The sequence below is a fragment of the Aythya marila genome (genome assembly GCF_965140915.1).
Source record: "Aythya marila genome assembly, chromosome: 2".
In the NCBI taxonomy this organism is placed as follows: domain Eukaryota; kingdom Metazoa; phylum Chordata; class Aves; order Anseriformes; family Anatidae; genus Aythya; species Aythya marila.
This window is the reverse complement of record NC_139043.1, coordinates 100,273,695-100,298,873: the sequence shown is the minus strand read 5'-3', so window position 1 is coordinate 100,298,873 and position 25,179 is coordinate 100,273,695. Positions and strand designations below refer to the sequence as shown.

General features: G+C 34.6%; 1 protein-coding gene across 2 annotated transcripts in view; it reads right to left on the bottom strand.

The window, feature by feature from the left end:
- Positions 1-25,179, bottom strand: part of LOC309875761 (cadherin-19-like) — a 74,257-nt gene that overhangs the window by 29,406 nt on the left and 19,672 nt on the right. For both annotated transcript variants that reach the window (XM_082755447.1, XM_082755448.1), the window contains 2 exons: positions 9,432-9,658; positions 6,021-6,315 (listed from right to left, as the gene is read on the bottom strand). In XM_082755447.1, coding sequence (XP_082611573.1) covers positions 6,021-6,315; positions 9,432-9,629 — 493 coding nt within the window. In that variant the 5' untranslated portion in view covers positions 9,630-9,658. The remainder of the gene's footprint in view (positions 1-6,020; positions 6,316-9,431; positions 9,659-25,179) is intronic.

Here is a 25,179-nt window from a genome sequence, read left to right as displayed (position 1 = left end):
TAATTTTTGGCATGTAAATGAAGTAGAATAAATTGTTTAACCTCCCCTTGAATATTCTGCTAAGTATTTTATGGAACTTTTCTTTAAGAATAAGAAAAAAAGTGACTTTGTCACTAGTAGGCCCACTACCTGACTGAAAGAAATTACTTGTTAGCAAGGAAAGCAGCCAAGAAGTATGACAAGGCTCTGATAACATTTCATATTTTTGAGTCTTTAATGAGCCTTTTCCATGGCAGAATGCACAACAGAATCAATCTGCAGAGCTTGATTTCATCTCTGACTGAAAGCTGGCTATATCCTATAAACAAGATTGGCAGAAAATTCAGGGTGCCATTAATGATGATTATTCTTTGAAATGTATTATTCACTGTAGCACAATTTCATAAGGTAAACTTTATTTTTGTCTCCTTTTTTTTTTTTTTTTTTCCTTACCTAGTTCTGCACAACATAAATATCACTTCTTGTGAGAAAAAGCAGGAAATACTTTTTTTTTTTTTTTTTTTTATCTGGTGTATGTTCATGTTTGCACCTACTTAGAGCTGTAACATATACTAATATATATATTAAAAATCTATGTATAGTTATACTGGAAGAGAAAAGTAATGATGGAGCTCAAGGAATTAGATCTGAATCTTTTTATGGTCAAACTACAAGTCAATAATTATTACCAGAAAAACAAATACGTTATTTGTTGAGGCATATATGCGCTTCATAAATAACAATATTCTTTATCAAGGCTAAAAGATAAACTAAATGAAAACATCTGGCTATACTGCAGCTAAGTTCACATCAGCTGCAATCTATGGAAAACTGTTCTGTATTAACTAATACTGAAAATTTAATCTTTAAGGAATTTTAGCATGACTATAATGCACTTGTTTAAAAAGAAATTGAGTGAATGCTAAAAAGGAACTGATCACTGTGGATAATACAATATCAAGCCTGTTATAAATTCAGTTTTCTACTAAAGAAACCCAAGCAAGGTACCAACAACCATATTCAGAAATGGACTTGTTTACAGCACCATATTTAACAAGATAGAACAACAACAGAATGAAGAACTGCAAGGTTATTGTTACAGCTCCTTGAGTCTCAAACATTTAAAGACAGATTCATTTTCTACAGTTTCTGTCCATTAGAAAGAAATGTTGAAACTAAAATAGCATTTGCTGCTTCTCTAAGCCCCAGAATATTTTTTTTTTTTTTTTTGCTTGCTTGTTAACTCTTCCATAGTATCACAGAAGGGAGAAGGATGGAATTTGCCCAGGTGGGCTCAGGGAGAAGCAGCGTAATGGAAACATGAAGCAGGCAAGGGACAAATATTTCATGATCAGTACATGAGCTTCTAAATTAAATATGGACTATGAAGGGAGCAGAAGAAAAATGTTGCCCAGATTTGGAAAACTTTTTTTTTTTTTTTTCATTTTTTAGTCTTTCACTGCTATGAAACCTCTATTTCTTTGTACATTTAACCCATATCAAAAAAAGCAAACCATTTGCCAAAAGGAAGTATGCTTTTACCTAGACATTTGTGTTTGAATGATAGAAATTAGAGCAGTAATATTAATGTTCCCAATAAATTTTGAAAAGAAAGTTCGGCCATTTTTTTAATTCCTTGGTTGGAAGAGAAAAATTGACCAGATAAAATTTATTTATTCATTTATTTATTTATTTTTCTGAACAAACAAATAAACAAGACCACCTCTTGACATTCCAGCCATTATATAATGACAGCAATCATATAATTGATATAATAAAACTCCAACATAGTTTAACATAATTTATGTGAAAACTGCTATAATGCCAGAGACAAATCAACTAAATCTATCTGTGAGCTTTTGAACATGCATTTTCTGAATATGTGAGTCTGTGTGACATCGATATAAAGTTTAGCTCCAAATATGTGTTGTGTCTACATAAATGTCTTAAGCGGCATAGTAAACATGTTTACACATTCTGTGCTTTTCATTAGGTTCTATTTAAAGCAAATTACTTTTTTTTTTTTTTTTTTTTTTTTTTTCTGATTGTTATATAAGATTTACTTTACATTCCTTTGCCGTTGGTTTTACTTCTTTTGGACAAAATATTTATTGTGCCACTTATATATTGCAACCCGTTAGGTAAACTAGAAGGCCCTTGTATAAAAAATAGTTACTCATTTTTCTAACTAGAGTTTGAAATCTACTAAAACAGTAATTACTGATATATTATTGCATCTGACCTAACCATTCCATCACATATACCGCATTTGTACACTTTTAACAGCTATATGGGAAGCACTTAATGTAAAACTGCACGGAATGCCCAAGGGAAAACTGCAGTCCTGTACTCTTAGAAGAGTTCATTTGCTGACACACTTTTCATTCACATTGACACTTGCATTTAAAATCCTAATAAAGTTTAGTACTGAAGATAAAAGAGAGCTAAGAAAGAAGTAAAATATATTCTAATTTGTTGTCACATTAGTATACATTTAGATATTTGTACCTAACTTTAGGTACAAATTATCTATGCCTGTTTTCTGTTTTTCTGTGGTTTTCTGAAGCAAGTAATACATGACCAGCTGTGAATTATTCTCTTCGCTTTCTTAGTTCCAGACAAAAAGCTCAGCAATTGTGAACTACTTTTCTGAGTATGGACCATGCTTCCTAAGCAAGTTTTTTCATAAAAAGATCCCAGGTCCAATATAATTGAGCTGAAACATCATTAGAGAGCTCTGAAATGGAGCAAAGACTAAGACTCTCTATTGCACTGTGCCATTTAAAGTAATTCCGGTCTATGTTCTTACTATGCAGAAGGAGATTCTGTTTTACTGGGAGAAAAGCACTGTGATTTTGATTGGTTACTGTTTCTGTCCATTTGGGAAGTTCAAAATTCCCTTCTAAGGATTAATGCTTTAAGATATACATCAAATGAGCTTTCACCTCAGAAGTGCAATACTTGGAGAGGCAAGGTAAGTGAGCCCAGAGAGGACAGCATGGTGTGGCTCAGCTGTTTCATGTATTGGAGCTATTAGGGTGTATACCAGTATATACCATTCCATTTATACTCTGTATGTCTCGAAATACACTTTAGTATGCCAGTATCTTAGTTTAACGTGGGTAGGTAGCTGAGCACCATACAGATGCTCTCTTATGCCCCATCCCCAATAGAACAGCGGGAGAAAATATGATGAAAGAAAAGGCTGATAATAAGGACAAGGAGATCACTCACCTACCACCACAGACAAAACAAACTTGGCATAAGGGAAATTAATGAAATTTATTACCTAAATACAGAGCACATATAGCAGTCTAAAGAAGTGAGAAATAAAAGCAAACTAAAAACACCCTCCATGATATCCACTCTCTTCTATGTCCTCTCTCCAAAATGCACAGGGGAACGGGGAATGGGGGTTGTGGTCAGTCCATAATGCCTTTTCTCTGCTTCTTCACTCGCTTCCTCTGCTCCAGTATGGGATCTGTCCCACAGGATTCAGTCCTTTCGCCTGCTCTCCAGTGGGGGCTGTCCATGGGCCACAGGCTCCTCCACGCCATATCCACCTGCTCCACTGAGTGCTCCTCTACAGGCTGCAGCGTGGACATCTGCTCCCTGGGCTGAAGGGAAACAGCCTGTTCCACCAGGGGCCTCTCCACAGGCCACAGCGGAACTTCAGCTCTGGGGCCTGGAGCACCTCCTGCACTGACCTTGTGGTCTGTAGGGTTGTTCCTCTACATTTTTTCACTCTCTCCCATATGCTCTTGCACAGCAGATTTTTCCTTTCTTAAATCTGATCTCACAGAGGCGCAACTAGAATTGCTTACTGGCTCAGCTTTGCCAGCAACAGGTGCTGGCATCCAACTTGGAGCTGGATGTAGCTGGTTCTAATTTAACCCAGGGCAGTTTCTGGAACCTTCCCACAGAGGCCACCTCTGTAGCCTCCCTGCTACTAAAACCTTGCCTCATAAACCCAATGTAGCCTGTTGTGTACTAGTATCTACACAGAAGAAGCTGATGAAAAGTAATCTCTAAAATAACAATAGCAAAAGTGCTAGAATAACAATAACAAAAGTGCTAGAGAGGCCAAACATAGGAGTGTAGAAAATATTTGAAGATCAATAGGGCCATCCTAAATTCATGTTATATAGTGGTTAATTGCAAGTCTATGAATTCACTATCTCAAGAAGTCTGTGTCTAAGAGGGGAGGCACACAGATATGTTGTTTTATTTTTTACACATTCTGACAAATTGAGAGAATGCTGTTACTTCTGATTTATTTTTCATATTTTAGTGGGATATTTTATTAAAAAAATAAATAATTAATAAATCTTATGTTGAAGCGATGTAGTATTTTAGGAATTTAAAGATACCGTAGATGACAGATTTGATAAAGACTGCTGCACCTTCTATTTTCAGATTGTCAGTTATAGGCAACTCAAGTGAACACAGATTGAAGCTTCTCATCTGTCAACTGCTTATTGGTGAACTGAGGTGAGAAACAGATAAATGGAAAGAGAATGCTACTGTTGCTTTGATCCATAAGTACTACCCTAACTGACTTCTTTTTTATTATCTTTTCCTTTTTTTTTTTTTTTTTTTTTTCTTAATCATCCTCTCATCACTAAGACAGGAACTTGTCATAAAGACAGGACGATAAAATAGAAGGGTTTCAGAATTGAATTCTTGATATAGTTCTGTGAAAGGTTATAGGTTAGGGTGAGTGTAAATGGAGCCATATTATATTATCAGCTATTTAAAATTGATTTTTTATAAGAGATCTAGTGTCTTATCAATAATAGTGAATCACATGGAAAAAAAAAAAAAAAAAAAAAAAAGCTGTATCAAAGACCCAGGTCTGTGTAATCCAAGATAAAAATATCCAGATAATTCTAAACAATAAACTGTTCTATATTATTGTGGTCACTTATTGTATTATTATATCTATGTTATATTATATATATAATATATATAATAAAATATATAACATTTTATATATAATATAATTATACATTATAATATAATATAATATAATATAATATATAATTATATTTTATATATTATATATAATATATAAAATATAATATATAATATATAATAAAATAATCTTCTATAAATCTATCTTATCTTATCTTATCTTATACTATATTACTGTGTCTATATTATTGTAGTCACAAAGCAAAATTTGCTTCATATTTGTTGTACTAAGTTTCCAGGTACATGGTCCAGATCTTCTTTTTATGTATAGATATGTGGAAGAAGTGGTCCAGAGGTTAAGTCATCACTTTTGATAGGAAAATCCTTTTGCAATTTTTGTGCTTATGAAATTGAAAGACTGCTTTATTGCCCACCATCTAATCCAAACAAAGGGAAGCTTTCCAATGTGGAAAGAGGCTTGGCTGTGTAAATAGGTAGGCATCATACAAGATATGAGGATGGTCATCATATCAGCCCACTTCATTCCTGTTCTGAACCCATTACTTACAGAAAGGAAAATATCCCTGTATTTGTGGGGAAATCATGAGTGCTTGTCATGTGATTTTGACTCTTCTTCAGTTACACTATAGTATGATTTATACTAGATAGGGCATAATAAAAGCCTATTGTTTAATTATTAAGCAGAATCAGAGGAAACTGAAGGAGGCTGTTGAGTGCTGTTCAGCCAAGCTTATTTGTGTGCTTAAAGAGTCAACTTAGGTTAGAGGCTTTTAAAATTTAAGTGAATGCTACTTTTGTTTCACAATAGTCTGAAGAGCTGACAGGTTATAATAATAATAATACATTGAACAATTTTCTAGATACTAGGGTGCTATACTGATTGAAAAAGCAGTGAATTCTGTCTGCCTAAAATCTCCTTTGCAGTACCAACTGGTTACAGTAGTCTATCTATTCTGAAGTGTGATGCTGTATTTTTAAACAAGTACCTATTTCATAGCTATGCCAGTGACGGAAAAGACAGGTTTCTATATTCAATACAAGCATGAATCCAGAATATGTAAAAGGACTCTGATACATGTAAGACTTTGGTTTATGGCATGTCATACCTTCAGGTGACATCTCTGGAACAGTAGCCACATAAGGTCCATCCAAGAACTGTGGTTCATGATCATTGATATCTCGAACCTTGATAATAAATTCTGATTCAGGTTCAACGGGAAGATGAGTGTTCCTGTTAAGTGCCTGGGCTCTTAGAATATAGAAGGGTTTCTCTTCTCGATCCACCTTTTGTATCACATAAATTTTGCCATTATATTCATCAATGATAAATATACTTCCAGCTCCTTCCCCAGTCAAAATGTATTGTAAGTTGCCATCCTGTTTGTCTAAATCTGATTTCAGCTGTAAGTGAAAAAAAAAAAACAAAAACAAACAAACACAGAAGTGAAAGAAATTAATGTTAAATACATAATTTAGATCATTGGTTTATCAGCTCCCACAAACTTCTGCTGAAAACAAGGCAAAGGACCTTAAAACATTATCTAAATTTTTATTATTATAAATTATAAGTGTACTTTAAAAGTTTTATATATACATATATTGTTTTTATACTCAGCAATACTAGGTGTGAATATGAGAGTGGTGTTCCAATTCTGTTGAAATATTAAAGAGATGAAAAGCCATTCTGTGGTATAAATCTGTATTATTTATTCTGAAATAAATTGACATATTTTGTAATTCCTTCCTGGAAGACCTGCGTCCTCTGTTATTTTGCTAAGATCAGCTTTATGAGGATGATTCCTCTGATGAAGCTGAGCCCTGGAGACCACTGTGGTTCAGCTGCATTTGTTCATGTCAACATAATTGTTCTGTTAATGCTAATGATATGCAACATCACTTTTGCGACAGCAGTAACTGAACCTTTCAATGTGCCAGTCATCTACAGTTGAGTTTGTTTGTGAACATCAACTTCCATCATATTATTTCTCTGACATTTATTTATTTCATGCTTAGACAAAATATTTAAGGGCCTGGATAAAAATTTAAAAACCCAATTTAAAAAATAAATAAATATGTATCCAACTTGCTCATTCTACTAAGTAAAGCTTTAAACGTAAGAGATATGTCTATGTGATTATTTCAATAACTTTTCTGTTTTGTTTCATTCTTATTGACCTTACAGATCAGTGTAGAATATGAGGTCACATACTGAGAAAGAATTAATTATGGCACATTTCTCTATTATATTCACTCAAAATATTTTGTGACAGATGCTGAAGTTGAAAAACAAATCATTTTAGCTTTTCCTTGGAACAATGACTGGTTATTTTGAATTGTTTAATTTTTTTTGTATGCATCAACTGGATAGTTTATTAAAAATGAGGTTGGGACACTGCTCAGAGATATGAGGAACACAGTTTTGAGTTCTTGCACTGAATCCTAACAAAGTATTCAAATTATGCAGAGTTAATTTCCCTTTCAAACACAAGATAAATAATTTTCAGTGTTATGGTGGTTAAAGTCTCTAAAATTTAAACAACTTAAAGCCAAAAGCTTTCAACATATGTACTTTTGTTTAAAACATGGGGCAAGTTCACCTTTATAGGGTGAACCTAAGGGCAGGACTCCTTTATGATTGGTTTGGTCCCGTTCGTTTAAACATCATCCAAGAATGACATCTGGCTAAGGGGCACCACAGGTTCTTTTCTAGAAACCATAAATCATAGTTTCCTTGTCATGAACACCAGGACATGGGAAAGATAATGAACATCTAGATCTTTACCTTAAGATATGGTTGAGATATGATCACAGAGTGTATCAAACCCTTAGAGACTGGAAGCCTGGAAGCCTGACTGGGACTGGGTGTTTAGACAAAACCTATGATGAACCATTTCGCTTAGTATAATTATGTCCAACATATTTTCATGACCTTAACGATAATAAATGAGAGGTCTCTAATAAATGACATATGCTGGGAAAGTAGACAGAAGGTTCTCAGCTTATTTTTGTATTTTGTTTGTTTGTTTGTTTTATAATAGATAATATACTAAGTGGTCTTTTCATTGTAAATGAGATCTGGGACAAGAAGTTATGTGTTGTCATTATCTATCTTACACTGCAGTACTGATGAACACTTTTTCTCAAACATGGTAATGGAAGATAATTCTATGTTAGATGAAACTTGAAGATTAAGCTCTGAATCTAACTGCAGAAAGAAGTTGTGATAAGGCTAACAGAGACTGTCTACCTTTGTCATTGTTGATGGAGTTTCCTCCTGGGCCTTATTTACTATAAAGTTGATCATAGAATGCCAATTTACTTGTTGATAACAGAGCATACTGTACTTCACAGAAAGCCACAAGTAAATGTGTCTGATTTAGACAATGGTTAGACTGCACTAAATGAACAATAATCTTAAATTAAAATTATCCATAGTTTACCTGTGAGAAATAGAAACACAAGATTTTGAAAATTATCTACAGCAGCGTGAAAATGTTTGGCATTTATGACATATCTTTTATGGGAAACAATGCTTTTCAGATATGGGAAAAGTAATAATGATTTTTTTTTTTTTATTTTTATTTTTTAATGACTATGTCTATACTTGTTCTTTTAGAAGTAAGACATCACAAATCACAATTCCATAGTAGTTATTTTGAAGGGGTTGAAAAAAAGCAATTAATGAATTTTGAGCACCTCACCCTTTGGGCCCAATTAAATTTTAGTGCTAGTTAATTAGCAGTTAAACTTATTTTGGTTCATTCACCTAGAAAGTGCCTTAAAGAAAAGAAAACTAGATCTCAAGACTACAATTACTTCTAGCTTACAAAAATAAATAATAATAATAAATAATAATAATAATTGTAAGTAGAAAGGAAAAATAAGGAATAGATAAAGTATCATTAAGACAATTATCTTAAAGCACATTTTTAAAGGAGGGTGAAAAATAATTGTTCATTGTGCTAAAGCTACGTTAATCTAATGAACCATGCAGATTCCTGTAGTTTCTCAGTGGTAAAAGGATTTAGTATTAATCTGCTTCATTAAAAATTAATGAGGGGTAAATCAGCTGCTACTTAGTGTAATAGAAAATCATGCTAAATACTGTTTGTAAATTTCACTCACTATGGCTTCTTTGATGAAGTGCCAAAAATAGCACAAGCAAGTTGCCAAATGTTGATAAATGAGTCCTTAACTTTCATTCAGAAGACAGGAAAATTTCAGCTTGGTACCTTCAGCTACTCTGCACAGATTTAGTTTTAGTAACAGGATGTGAGTGGTGTTTCCTTGACTGCAGAACCATGACCTTTAGCCCAGGGAGTTCTCTGACCCTAAATCAGGTTGCAGTAAAGTTGAGATGTTGTGCTGCCTGATTACAGCTATCTCAGCCCTTTTTGTATCTTTCTTGATATTTCCAAGTCAATGAGGATGGTTGATCTTCCAAGTCAAGGCAGTACGATGATAATAAGCCCATTAAATCTAACCTTGAACTATCCTTACATCATGACTTACCATACCTGTCCAACATACACAGGCATCCTTGAGGTCTGTTCCTCAGTTACAAAAAGCGGCTCCCATATCCAGCCACGTTTTACTCTTCGAACTGTTGTGAAAGACTGATCTGTGTTTTGGGCACTGTATTTCTGTGTGGTTGGAGAGCAAAGCCAAAGCTGAACCACTGTCAGCATGAGACATAGCAAAGTGGAACAATTCATGCTGAAGCCTGTCTTCAATCAATTTTCATCTGTCGAAGACGAGAAGGAGAAAAAAAAAAATAATAGACCTTAGACAAAGTTTCACAAAGGCATCACTTTTGTCTTCTTTTGTCTTCTTACTTTTACTTATATATTCTGTGCTAATGTAAGAGCTGATTTGCAATATTAAAACCTCTTCCTCTTCCTAAAAGGAAAGAGCTGGAACAAAGTCTGTTTCTGATTAAAATTGAGATACTTTTAGAGACTCTGGCATGAAAGTCAAGTGTTTAACTTTCCTTTATGAATATCCTACACAGGGACTTTTTATGCAAAAAAAGAAAAATCATCCTCCAATTAATTCATCTTCAAATTAAGCTGGGTAATTGTGTTGTTTAACCTAGGAATAATTTGATTGGGATAATTGTATGTTTCTACTTAGAGAGGAGTCATTTTGAGCAGCAGTTACAGAACTGCCTGAAGGGTGCATGACTACCCTCAGTGGCCATGATGACTGATAACTGAAACAGAGCGGTGCAGGTTTTTGTTTGTTTGTTTGTTTGTTTTTAACCTCTTCTTTCCCTCTTTCCCAAGTCAGCAGAACACCAACAAAAATGCCAAAGGAACAAGGGTACCATGTAGAAAAGCATGTCTTTGCACAAGCTATATGATATTATGTTCTTTCCTGTGATTTTTGGCACAATAAATAAAACTGAATTTTAAATAAAGTGCAATTCTCAGTTGATAATCACTGTCTTCTAAGAGGCAAAGAGGAGAATTCTGAAAACCTTTGCCCCACGTTCATTTCTTAAAACCTTATTTGACAATAGATCTAGAAATTTTCTTCAGGTCTTTAGCCAGGAAAAATAGCATTTTCTATGCAAGAACAAATTGTGGTTTATGAATTTATCTCATGGCGGTCAGTTTGTACAACACACTTGGAAATATATATAAATATATATATATATATATGGCTGCTTTTAATTTAGGCCTGAAAAATCCATAAACCATTTATCTATTCAGGATGAAATACAAATGTATATGTCTTTTAAAGCCACGGTTTAATAACAGAGCTATCAACACCTGTCTTTTGCAAAGGAAAATATTGTAATTGCTTAAAAAAACAGAGATATCACGTAGACATTTATTCATTTCCTTCCAGAGTTGATATGATGTTAAACTAGATTCTGTTAAAATGTAATCTGTGTTTATATGTTTACTGAGAAAAAGATAAAGGAGTTTTAACAGAAAGACATATATAATTGTAGAAGTTAGAATGTTGGTTCCAGTTCTGTATACATTTTGTTTTTCAAATTCAAAAGCTATAACATTGCAAGATGAGATTTGAATGGAAAGGGTGTGACTTGTGTACTCTCATTGCAGTTTGCTATGGAAAATTACTAATTATCCTAAGTCTGTAAGAATAGTGTTTGCCACATGGAAGACGATGTCAACAAAAGCTCAGCTTGTTTCTCAAATAAAGCTTGAGCAAGTGTTATGCCTTGAGTGTCTTTTTACAATGGGTGCATTTAGCGCTAAGAACTAATTTGCTCGGTATAAAATCTTGAAAATGGTCGTTTCATTTCAGTACATTCCTGCACCTGGGGAGGAACAAACCCCGATATAAGAAAAAGCTGGGGGCCACCCATCTGGAAAGCAGCTTTGCAGAAATGAACCCAGAGGTCCTGGTGGACACCAAGTTGAAAACGAGTCATCAACGTGCCCTGGCAGCTAAGAAGGCTAATGATGTTCTTGGCTACATCAGGCAAAGTATCTCAGCAGGTCAAGAGAGGCAATCTTTCTCCTCTAATCAGTACTCTGACATATTGTGGAAAAATAAATATTTTCAAATCTTGAGATGTTGCACACTATTTGTTATGTGTATAATGTGACTTTTAATTGAAAATACAGATGCTGAACAAATTGTAAAAAAAAACAAAACAAAACAAAAAACAAAAAACAAAAAAACCATAAAGCTATGTAAGGAAATTCAGAGTTGTATGTCTCTGTTTTTCCCTTCTCTGCTACATCAAACATATTCAATTTGCCATTACTTTCAAGACATTTCAGAGCACATTTATTTCCAGCATCTTCCTACTCATCTGGCAAAAGCCTCCAGCTGTCGGCCAGCATAAGTTACCATTCTTTATAAGCCATAAATACCAAATAAACAATAAAAACCAAATAGCTGCAAACAATTGCCTTCTTTCTAAACTTCAACTCACTCTCCGAAGTAACTCTTACAAAATAACCAGGAACTAATTTCTTATTTCTCATCTTTCTTTAAAACAACAGCAACAACAACACACAGTATTACTTACTTAAAGGAAAAAAGAGTTCACAGTTTTAAGGCAGTTCTGTGCTGAGTCTGCTGCCTATCACAGTGTTTTCTATTTTCCCCTGTCAGTTGTTTCTTTTATTCCCCTAATTGTAAGGTTATTGTAAGTGAAATGACCTTGTAGTCCATGTTATAGCTATAATATGTAGCAGAATGGAGGATTAGTAAAAGTACGGAGCTTTTAGGTAATATAATAATATAATTATAATATATATATATATTATATATATATATTATATATATTATATATATATTATATATATTATATATATTATTATTATATAAATTATAATATAATATATATATTATATATAATATAATATATATATTATATATATTATATATTATATATATTATTATATAATATAATAATAATAATACAAAAAAAATCTTAATAAAATAATCCCTCATTAAGAAGAAGACAAATATATTTTCATATACGAAAAAATGAGCTCTCACTAATAATTTCTCAAGGGAATAAGAGAAATCGGGACCATGTCCTATTCTTCAGTAAGTAGTACATCTCTCTTACTTTTGTTGGATTACACTGGTTTAATAAAGACTGATATTGAGAATAGAGTGATGACAATATCAATTGTGGTTGTAATAAGTAGGCTACAGTTTTTAAAGTAGTATTTTCCTTTTATATGTGGTGAAATCCATGATTTTCCTGTAGACTAGGGACAGATTTACCTCTTGGTACAAAGTGGTGGAGTACTTTGGTTTGTTCTAGTATTGTCCCCAGATGAAATCCTAACATCATTTGAAACTGGATATTAGCTTTAGGTGTTCTAGTATTCTGACTTGGTTTTGTATTCCCGTTGTCATAGTAACAGTAATTTATTATGAATTATGACCTGGTCATTGCATTACAAAATAATACTTTTACTGCCTAACATTTCAAGAATAATAATAGGAAGAGGAAAAGGTTCTAAATATCCAACCTCTGGGATATCATGAAGTAATTTGTGTGCTGATGGAAAAAAATAAGAGTGAAATAACAGCCTTCCAAAGTATTAATATATATAGAATGAGAGATAATGAGGATAACTACTGTTAGCTGAAGAATAAGGACAAAGCAGCTTAACTTTTTAAGTTAAATCATTATCAATATAATCAATATCAATAAATAAATAAATATCAATAAATCATTATCAATAATAATAACAACAACTTTATATAAGAAAAGTCTTACAATTAGGGAGTAAAAACATACCAAAACACAGTAACAAGGTAGATGTTGACTAGATAGTATTAGAAATCTTCTATTATCTTGTTTTACTGCGGGCTTTTGAAACAGTGACTCCTGAGGAAAACAGTTCTTTCTGTCCTTAAAAGTATTGTGCAGAACCAAAAATGAAAGAATGAAAAAAAAAAAAAAATCTTGAAAATGGATGGTCATTTCAAAGGTATTTCCTTTTCTGAAATTTGGTGTTGTCTTTGCTTGTTTTTATATCAAATAAACAACAAGAATAGAAAAATAGAAAATTCACGAGATAATCAAATTAATTATTATTCAGCTTCTGAAACATGATTCTTGTCTCAAGCAGAGGCCTCACATCATGTGTTTTCTTTCGTGCATCAGTGTTGTTATGATAGCAACTCATTTTCACTGGACACTTTAGGCTCCACCCAATGTAGCAGACACAAGCTATAATACTCATATAACCCTCAGGCAATTAGCAGACCTCCCTCAACACACACACATATATACACTACGTTATTTAATGTATATGTTTTTTTTTTTTTTTTCCGATACTTATATGTAGCAATCGTTTTGTTTTGAAACTGAAATATTATTATTTATTTGTTTGTTTGTTTGTTTATTTTTTGTATCATAAATAGATACTTTAGATAATTTAGGTAATAGAAAGATTGATACAATCTTTCATTTTGTGCAAAATGATGGACTTAATCTTATACTTGCTGCTTCTTGCACTTTATGAATTTCACATAGAAAACAATATTTTACACAGATTTGTTATGTTAGAAACTCTTTACCATTTTCATAGTTTTTTATCTGTGATTTAATTATTTCTAGTCAGTGCCAAGTTGTTTTTTTTTTTTTTTTTTTGTAAGTTTTCCATTCTTCACATGTTTTAAGAATTTTCTGTGGTGACACCAGAAAAAGGCATATTAAACTTTTAAGAATAAATACGGTATATTTAGCTCCAGCTATGTAGGATTCTTGATTGCAGGTTAGCACAGGGTAAGTCACTTCTATAACAGTAACAATTAGCTGAACTGGTGAAAAACATTAGTGGGAACTAAAAAATAAACATTTATTAAAAAAAAAAAAAAAAAAAAAGGTGTTATTTAAACTTTGTATTTTACTGAATATCACTGTTTTCATATGCCACCTTGCATTTTTTATTTATTTATGTGAGTTGATACCTGTCCTGCTCAGGTCACATTTTCAATAATACCTCTGAGCTTATGTTTTGTTTGTTTTTTCTTTTTTGTTTGCCTGATTTTTTTTTTTAATTAGTTTAACATTTGGTATTGTTTTAGCTTTATTTGTGCTGAATCTAAATATTTTAATTGAGTCTTTTTTGACTTTATGTCTTTCACACATTGTGTTTTTCATAATTTGGACTATTACATCTAACAAGTATGCCAAATTTAATTATACTCTGCCTAGAAGAGCTAACATCTAAAATGTAATATCTTCAGTCAATTAATTAGAGCTATATCAACAACAGCCTTGCTAATCTGTGCATGACTAGTTATTTTAAAAGCTATTACTTAACCTTGAGAAGTGTCTCCTTTAATGCACATCTTGATGTAACATTTGACCAAACCATATTGACTAGTATTGCATATTAACACATTAACAGCTACATGGCTTCACTAGTCACCCAGCACTTCACTTACTTGGAGAGCAATTACTTGTATGTTATGAATATGACATAAATTTCATTTTATTCTAATTGGGACATTATTTTTTTCATTTTGTAAATGTGAAATGATACCATTAGGGAAGGACTTCAAACTATTATATAGAATTGCCAGAGTAATTATCTGTCAGTTATACATGAACAAAATAGCATTAGAGAAATTAATTTGTCAGTATATTAGTGCCTTTAAATCTGTGGATTTTAATCAATTTAGAGCTGACTGACTAGAAACACAGTCATTCCTATCGCTTTATAATGGTGTGTTGATTATCTTTTTAGGCAGTATATTAACACCCCAGCATTTTACTAGAGTATTTGTAGAAATACAGAAAAAGCCCAATTGACATTTCAGATGACAAAAAACTGAGCTTTCAATGCCCAACAAGCAGTTGGAGGTACTTACTAGAGAAAAGAAACATCTTTTAAAATACCAAATTGTGATATTTATTTCTCAAATCCTATCTCTAGTATCAAAGTATGTAGGAATTTAAGGAAAGGTAGGACATTTGTTTTAAATGAGGGGAAAGGTCAAAGCTGAATGATGAGATTTCCTACTGTGGCTGAAGAAAAGAGATGGGAGATTCATTCCCTCTTCAGACAAAGATAATATAGACAGTACAGACAGACATATTCCCTGCTTTACAACCTTAAACCACAGTATGTCTTGTTTGTTCTCATTCCTTCAGTGGAACTATTTTAATCACCAAAAGATGATTATGAGTAGACCAACAGGGAGCCAGAATTAAAGCCAGTGACTATTGGTGTTCATACTCTTTCTGAATTTTGTCTGATATACCTAGCTGCAAAATACTTATTTGACTGTGAGTATACAAGAGGAGATAGCCAGTCTATTGCCCTTTTCAGGCCTGGTTCACCAGTATTTTTAGAACTTAGCAATAGGTTATTGATCTGCAGTTTCCCAGACATACAGGCAGCTGAAACCAGCTCATTATTTCTGGGTCTATACTTGTCTTCCCTTAGGTGACTGCTACCTCTGCTGTGGACAAAGATTCTCATGATTTGAAAAACATTAAATCATTATTTCACTCTTCTGTCTATCACATGATGCAGAGTTGAAAGTGAAGCTTCAGACGCCCATGGGAGAAGGAAGCCTAAGTCTTCCAATTGCAATTCCTTGGAGCCCCTTTAGAAACAGCCTGCAGAAGGCAACACATCCCATCCAAAAAGTCTCTGGGGCAAAGAAAGCATCACCTACACCATTTCTATCAACAGAGCATAGCTCTGTGGGGATGGATAGACTTCTTTTTGGAGTTGGACAGGACTTGGACAGATTGCTTTCATTCTGTGGCAGTGACCTTTGGAAGTGCTGGTTAAGATATGGGTGCAGCCCATATAAGTTCTTTTGTTACTGGATTTCATCTGGAACCAGGAGAATATTAAAATTAAATCAAGGACATCAAAAAGAAATAAACAAAACTTAAAGAAGACTTTTGGAATCTACTCAAATTCCCCAAAGGTGTAATGGATAATATTGCACTCACACACACACACACACACACACAGGAGCTCCAGCAGATTCTCCAAAAGTGATTTATCCTTAAAAAATTTTCCCAAGTCAGTGTGGCATCTCCTCTTCTAGTGGAAGTATAGCTTCTCCACATGTTATTAACTGAAGAATAAAAGTTGGTGTACAGTTTCATAGACAGATACTCCTACTTTATTTTTCTTCCCCATGAGAAAATGAAGTAAGCATATCTACATGGTTTTATCTAAATACTGGTAAATTAAGGATTATATTATGTTCTTTCTCGCAAACTATTCTGCCATACATCTACATGTTGTAATGTAGATGTTGAAATGTCCAGACATTTCTGAGCTAAAGAAAAGTTGAAATATTCTGTCTGAGAACTTGACATTAGAAGAAAATATGTTCATTTTCTGCAGTCCTTCAACTGCTTCAGCAATTATATTTAGACTAAAATAAATAAATAAATAAATAAATTTGATTTAGTAAACAGATGCTGAGATGCTAAGAGATTGTTAGATCTGTGGTGGTATACTGCACTATACACATTGAAATAAATAAATGTTTATTTTTAATTTTAGCTTTCTTTAACTACGACAATTATTTATTTTTAAGACAATTTGAAATATTGAAAATTATGACTAAAATCATGTATTTTTTTGTAAATATTTTGCTAATTAAAAAGACCAACATACATACACAGTAAAAACAAAAACACTTGCCTTCTGGCATTTGCTTTTTATTGTAAAGATTTGCAAGAATTTGCAAATCGAATTACAACATGTTTGATTCACTGGGCAAATCCTACTGGAACATTTTCAGCTCCACAGGATACCACTCAGTACTGAAGAACCACTTGTCAGCATAATGATGTAAAGGACCACATTCTGTGATTCACACTTGAATCTGTTTGCCAGATGATTTTCAGGAAAACACTTCATGAAATGCTCCAAAACTCTTTTCAGGATTCATGTTCCTTTTTGCTTTCATTCATAATTCCTTGCAGACATTAATAACAAAATGCATTCACCTTCCCCATGGTTTCTGAGGAGATTTAACTCCCCCAAACATGGAACACCCAAGGATAAAAAGAATTTTAAACATTTCACTTAAGCTGATGCTTTTAGACATATTCTGGTGTATTGCTAAGCTTGTGGTTTTGGCTTCTGAGACAATTCTACACGTAAAATGAGCTAAATCAGAAGAACCCTTAAATGAAATCATCCAGGCTATGCCAATGGGAAACTAGAATTAAATCATATTCAAAATCTTATATTTAAGGAGTCATTCCTGGATAAATTTTAAATGAAATAAATAATCCTAAAAACTGAAAAAAAAAAAAAAAACTAACTAAATTTAACTACACGTTAAATGTAGTTATTGATATAACTTGTAGTTATTATATAACATAACATATTATATAACATAACATGTTATATAATAACTACAAGTTATATATTATATTATATATATATTATATTATATGTTATATATATTATATGTTATGTTAAGTTATTATATAACATAACATGTTATATAATGTTATATAATGTTATATAATAATATGAATATGTTATTATATAACATGTTATGTTATATAATAGCTATGTTATGTAGTTATTACATAACATGTGTTACTTAATTACAAAGAGTTAAATAACACATGCCTTCACATAAAAATTAAGGAAAGAAAAAAAATAAAATATTTTATTTTCAATATCTGACTTTGACAATGAAGTAAATAAATCAGTGAAGTCTTTTAACAAGACTTTCCTTTATAAGCTATAATATTTCCTCTAATGCTTAACATAAAAATAGAACTAAACAAAAAAAACAAAACAGAACAAAAAACCCTGGTCAGCATGCAGTGATCCCACCCTATGTACCTCCACAATGGATGTCATTTGGAAAAATGGTGAAAGAATGCTGAAAGATTCTAGCATCCCTCAGAAAACTTGCAGTAATATGAGACAAGAAAAACAGAATTTACCTCCTTTGAGATAGAGAAAACAAACTGAAGAATATGTATAATTTTCACAATCATGATAAATTGAGATGGAAAAGACTTAATTGACAAACTTATGAAAGGATAATATTGTTTCTTAGATTTTATTCTCTTAGGCTATATTTCAGTTGATAAATCTTCCATTATCTCCTGCAATGACAGTAGTAATGACAATTTCAGTTCTATTTAGCTCCTAGTGAGCAAAGGCTTGTCTGTTATTTAGGTCTCCATGCTTTATTTGTTTTATTTTTTTTTTTCTTTAAAGATACATATTCACTGTTCTGCTCATCAACCAGGAACACATTTCATACTCTTTCTTCATACATACTATCAATTTTGTTAAAGGCTAGTATCCTTTTCTTATGTGTTTCTTATGACATAGTTATATTAATTCAATGTGGTTCTTATTTGATTTCATTCAACCTTGTAAGCACTTTTTAGGCAATGAGATATTGAGAGGGGGACAGGAACCAAGCATTAGGTCATCATTAGGCCAGAAAAATGCTGTTGCATGATACATTTCATGTCAAAGATCTTCAAACAGGTTTTCTTTTCTTTGCTGTTCTGTTTCAAGTTTTGGAATAAGATATTCCAGGTATAACACAATATACCCCATCAGATTTGCAAATTGTGCAGAGTTTAAGCAGTTTTTAATGGAATGACATTTTATGAAATTCAAAAGCACACGTGCACAATTCCTAATAATACAATGCTTTTTCTAACTATTGATATTTCACACTCTAAAAAGTCTTTAAAGGATATGAGTTAATTTAAACTCCTATGATATTCCAGTATCCTAACAGAACATCAGAGGATAATCATCCAGGCTAAGTCTAAAATAAATAAATAAATAAATGAAATATTTTAGTTCCTGTCTTTTCAGTTGCATAGTATTCTCAACCTAGTCCTTGATATTCTTAATAGCCAAGATGTCTTTTATTCATGTGATATCTCAAAGATTTAATTTTGTTGATTACTTTTGTGAAAGGAGTGCTTGCTTTTCCAGAAAATAAAGCCCCACTTTGTCCAATCCTCTTGCTAGCTACTTAGTACGTGTAATATAACATTTCCTGTCAAACGAGGGGGAAAATTACCATTTATACTTCTACGATGATTCAACACAGTTCAGTCCTTACTTGGAATCAAATTAAAATACCTTGACTTTCTTATTAATTACAAATTCATTTTTACCTAAAAAGCCGTTAATTAGAATGTCAGGAACACAGCTTTTTTGTTGTTGATGTTGAAACTTACTATTCTTAAAGTCATTGTTCTGATTTTACTGTGTTGACATATATTTTTTAAATTGTAGGAAGTAGACTTTGAAGAGTTCTTAGCAATTATTTGCCTTGAAAACCCATACTTACTTCAGGTAAAATGATGCTTTTTTAACAAAGTTTTATTTGATGCCCTTAAATTTTGGTCTTTCTTCAAGTATATTACATGAACTTAGAAGAAGAAAAACAGTAAGAGCAATGGAGAATGGCTAATTGTTATTAGTTCATAAGATTATTTATCTTCTGGACTAATACTCTTAGTTAAAAAAAAAAAAAAAAAAAAAAAAAAGTTCAAGACACACAGATGAGGATAGTAAAATATTTTGTCGTGTTGTTTCACCTTGTTTTCTGTTCTGCATCTTTAACTCTTCATTCCTTTTTTTCCTTTTCCAACCAGTATTCACCTTATCACAACATGATCCTTCCTCTTCTCATCCCATGTTGAATTATCCTTTCTCAATTAGAATGCAATTGAGGCTCCCCCTCCACTGTTTTCTCATTCTTCACTTAAAACCTGTTCTTCTGTTTGGATCTTGGATTGATGAACTACTTGCTCACTCATCACTGCTGTACCCACCACTGACGTATCTACAATAAGTTTCTTGCATCTTTATGAAAGTTTGTTTGTTTGTTTGTTTGTTTTTTTGTTTTTTTCTTGAATCTTTATGTATCTTTATCCTCTCATTACTGTGTGAGGCCCTGTTGCTTCTCTGTTCAGTGTCCTCTCTCAATCATATATCTTTATTTTTCTTTAAATATATTTTACTTCATATATTTACTTTATGTATTTACTTCATAGTAAAATCTAGTACAAAAATTAAAATACACTGTATTTTGTTGTTTAGCCAGAGTCCCTATGGGTCATTCACAAAGTAATTTTGTTTATTTCAAGAATACCCATTTATTCTGTAGCCTTAGTTTTTGTACTGCAAACTGTGAGATATGTTCATCTGATTTGTGTCAGTATGGAACAGTGCTAGGGCCGCATGGTATGATGAATGTGACCTTCTGTCTTACATACCCTTGTATAACCATAAGTCTAAGAAAAACAGAGTGGTTAGTGTATATAATACTTGTATCTTGCAAAGGAATGTTTTAGCAATTCATATCAATAGAGAGCTTGAAGGGAAATGTATTTGTAGGTTTTTCCTTGAACTCTCTGATATCTGGGGGGTTTCAGAATAACTGCTAAGTATTATGACTATTGCATGGGACACTATGGAAGTCTCTGATATCTGGTCAGGAGATTAAGGAAATGGGGAGAGCTGAAGAACAACTAAAAGACAAAGCTTGCAGGGGATGTTGCACAAGTCTCTGCCATACAGCCAAGTTGGACAAAGGAGAAGGAAAAGAGGGAGGAAGACTATGAGCCTTCAGCACAAAAGACCCCCAGAGACCCCCAGAGGGACCACCAGAGACTGATACACATGCTCCAGTAGGAGGGTTTGGATTCTGGAAACTAATTATAATAACCCTGGTTTTTTTAGAAATAGTAATGAATATGTATCAGCCTAGGAGCATAAAAATCAGCTTCTTGATGTAACTGGTGTGCGTCTTGGTGGAGCAGAGACTCCCGGCATACCCAGCGCTGTTTGCTTACCTCTATTCCTTTAATAAATTGTAAACTTTGATTATAGTCCTATTTTGAAGACTGAGCCATTTATTACACAAACTAAGCAGGTGTCCTTAGTACATGATATATTGCAAGAATGTTAAAATACAGAAACTCAACATTTTTAAACTTCATCACCTACTTTTTCTTTCACTCAGAAAGGCTTCTTAAACCAAGAAGTAAAGCATGGGTAGAAACAGGACGCATTCACACTGGAAGTAAATCCTGGCTAGCCTGAGATAAATAGGGTAGGAATCAACATGGAGAAGTGAGGGACTAGGAGAATCTGGTGCTCTTAAAATTCCAGATTGAGGTAATAGTATGACTTTGTTTTCACATAGTGAAATGTCCTTACAGGACAGTAAGAAGCTTGATATGGAGTCAGGCCTAGACTGGAATGAAACACTCAGTATGGTATGTCATGGGGCATTTATTTCATGGGAGACATTCACAGGGTGTGTGAATTTCCATCCAGTCTGTGCACACTGCCACAGATCAGGGCTGTGGAAACCAGCAAGCTGTTCTGTTGCATTTTTTTATTCTCTCTTCAGCTTCAAGAGCCAGAATTAACTAAAATCTAAAGGTATATACAGTTTATCTCAACAGATATTATTCCAAGATAGTACTTCTGAAATGTTTTTGTATCCTTTTAGCTGCAGACTGAAGGAACTGCAGAAATACAATGCAAAAGCTTCATGTCTAGAAAAAAAATAATAAATAATAATAATAATAAAGTGCTTTCCTAGTTCTTTCAAAATAATATTATAACCACTGAAAGCCAGTGTTGGTGCTGTGACAGGAGTGCTGTTCATTGCAGTCAAAATAATTTCTCCAGACCAAAGGAGGTAAAAAGAAAATGAATGAAAAAAATTCACTTAGAAGTTACTATGATCAGACTTTGCTGATGAAGTGGCACAGCACATAAAAGCAAAGTAAGTTTTGATGTCAAGAAAGAAATAGAGTTTAGGGAAGGAAGAAGAATTCTGAGAAATTTTCAAAGAACCATAAAAAACATTGTGGAAAAACAGGAGACAAAAGGCTTGGGAGTTAGTCTAAGGTAGAAACATGAGGCCTTTGCAAATAACAATTTTATCCACAGATGTTACAGATAACAGCTTCCGAATTTCTGTGTTTCTTTTAAAAAATTCCAAAGAATGGGTAAAGGTGAAATATTACTTTCATGAGTAAATTTTCTGATTAAAGAATCAAAGTAACAAGGTAAAGCTAAAATAAGTAAATAATTAAATAAAAAGTGAAAATATATTATGGCTAAGGCTGACATTTTATAACAGATTTTTAATTTATTCTGTAACTTTTTTCTTTCTGATATGTATAATTTTTCTTAAATAGAATCAACTATGTAATAATCACTGTTTGACATGGGAGATATGCCTGTGTCCTGGTTTCAGTTAGCACAGAATTAATTTTCTTCCTAGTAGCTGGTGGAATGCTGTGTTTTGGCTTAGAATGAGAAGAGTGCTGATAACACCCCGATGCTTTAATTGTTGCAGAGCAGTGCTTATACTAAGCCAAGGACATCTCAGCCTTTGCTCTGTCCTGCCAACGGGCAGGCTGGGGGGTGCAGTAAGAGCTGGGAGGGGACAGACCCAGGACAGGTGACCCAAACTAGCCAAAGGGGTATTCCATACCATCTGACGTCATGCTAAACAATATATAGGGGTGGCTAGCCGGGGGGAGGGGGCCGGACTGCTCGGGGTTAGGCTGGGCATCGGTCAGCGGGTGGTGAGCAATTGCATTGTGCATCACTTGTTTGTACATACTATTATTACTTTCGTATTATCACCATTGTATCATCATTATTATTATTGTTATTATTATTTTTGTTATTTTTTTTTCCTGTCTTATTAAACTGTCTTTATCTCAACTCACGGGCTTCACTTTCCATTTCTCTCCCCCGTCCCAGAGAGGGAGGGGGGAGGGTGAGCGAACGGCTGCGTGGTGTTTAGCTGCCGGTCGGGTTAAACCACGACAGTCTTTTTGGCGCCCAACGTGGGGCCCGAAAGGTTGAGATAACGGCAGATCTGATCAGAGTGTGTTAAACTAAAATTGGTGGAAGGATTAGACCTGCTTAATAGTCACTTGTCATGATGCTGATTGCTTTAATCACAACTCTGCTGCGCCTGTTTTCCAAATTGAGTATTATAGTACATTATTTTCCGTATTTGCTCTCTGTAGTGTTGTTTCTCCTCTCCGGGCCCTGGTTTCAGACCATTATGGTACTAAGTGTTATAGCAATGGCTTATGAGACGATAAGATATCTGGTCATGACTCTAACTTGGTATTTATACTCAGTAACATCGTGGACTCTGTATTTTGGAAACAGCATCTTGGGAACTATTAGCAATTATACCTATTGTTTTTCTCCATTAGAGAGTCAATCTGTGGAGGGGAAAGGGGAGGATATTTTTCCTTACTTGCTTACTCTCCCTTTCTCCTTCACCACCCCTGTATCCTCCTGGGTCACTCTGCCTTCCTCCTTCACCACCCTCTTATCCCCTGAGCTTGTCACAATAGCTCTCCAAGATATTGAATATTTCTGGAATACTCAGAATACCATAGTCTTGTTGTTCTGCCTCATGAATGCACTTCAGATTCTGCTTAAAGTTAAACAACTACTTATGAAGCTCATCCGGAGATCTGCCCGGAGGCAGTATAGTTGTGGGTGGCAGGGAGTATGGGTGGATATGGGCAGGCATCTAGAGCAGTTGGCACCCCCAGTGTGTTGGAAATTCACCCCTGAACAATGGCAAAATCCTCAAAAACTGGCAGAATGCTTGAAAAAAAGGTGTAATGATTCTGGCAGTTCCAAAGTAACACAAATCATTGTAACGTGCTGGGGCCTGGCTCATGCCTATCGAGCTGCCATTGATACTGCTGTCAACTTAGTGACAGACCCTGCGGCCACTCCAAACCCTGTGACAGATCCAACGGCCACTGTGACCCCTACGGTGGATTCTGCAGCTGCTCCAGTCCCAGTTCCTGCAACTGCTCCAGTCCCAGCTCCTGCAGTCGCTCCAGTTCCAGCTCCGGCCGCTACTCCAGTCCCAGTTCCTGCAACTGCTCCAGTCCCAGCTCCTGAAGCTGCTCCAGCTCCAGCTCCTGAAGCCGCTCCAGCTCCAGCTCCTGCAGCTGCTCCAGTCCCAGTTCCTGCAGTCGCTCCAGTTCCAGCTCCGGCCGCTACTCCAGTCCCAGTTCCTGCAACTGCTCCAGTCCCAGCTCCTGAAGCCGCTCTAGCTCCAGCTCCTGAAGCCGCTCCAGCTCCAGCTCCTACTGCTGCTCCAGTCCCAGCTCCTGCAACTGCTCCAGCTCCAGCTCCAGCTCCTGTAGCCGCTACAGCTCCGGTTCCTGCAACTGCTCCAGCTCCTGTAGCCGCTCCAGCTCCTGTGGCCGTGTCAGAGAAACGAGCTGTAGCAGTGCAAGTTGACCCTGCAGAGGGCATTCCAACCCCTGTGGCAGACCCTGTAACAAAGTCAGAGAAACGAGCAGTAGCAGTGCAAGCTGCCCCTGTAGAGAAGGTGAAAATATGGTATAGAAATTCAAGTCGTTTAGAACGCAGAGAGTCTTCTGCCAATCCAGGTAAGGCTTCTGCCAAAACTAAGTATAGAGATGACGAAGATGATGACGACGCTGGGCCGTCAAGGATTCAGGAGGAGGAAGATGAGGATGCCGAAAGAGCAACAGTAACTACCCGAAGCCTAAACGAGCGCGAGCTACGAGATGTGCGAAAAGATTTTGGTCGCTGTATAGGTGAGCAGCTTGTCACCTGGCTGCTCCGGTGCTGGGACTCTGGAGCCAATTGTGTGGAATTAGACGGCAGGGAAGCCAAGCGGCTGGGATCCCTTGCTCGAGACGCCGGCATTGACAAAGCAATTGCAGATGGAGCACGACCCACCAGCCTCTGGAGGCGTCTCCTCTCAGCTGTGAGGGAAAGGTATCCC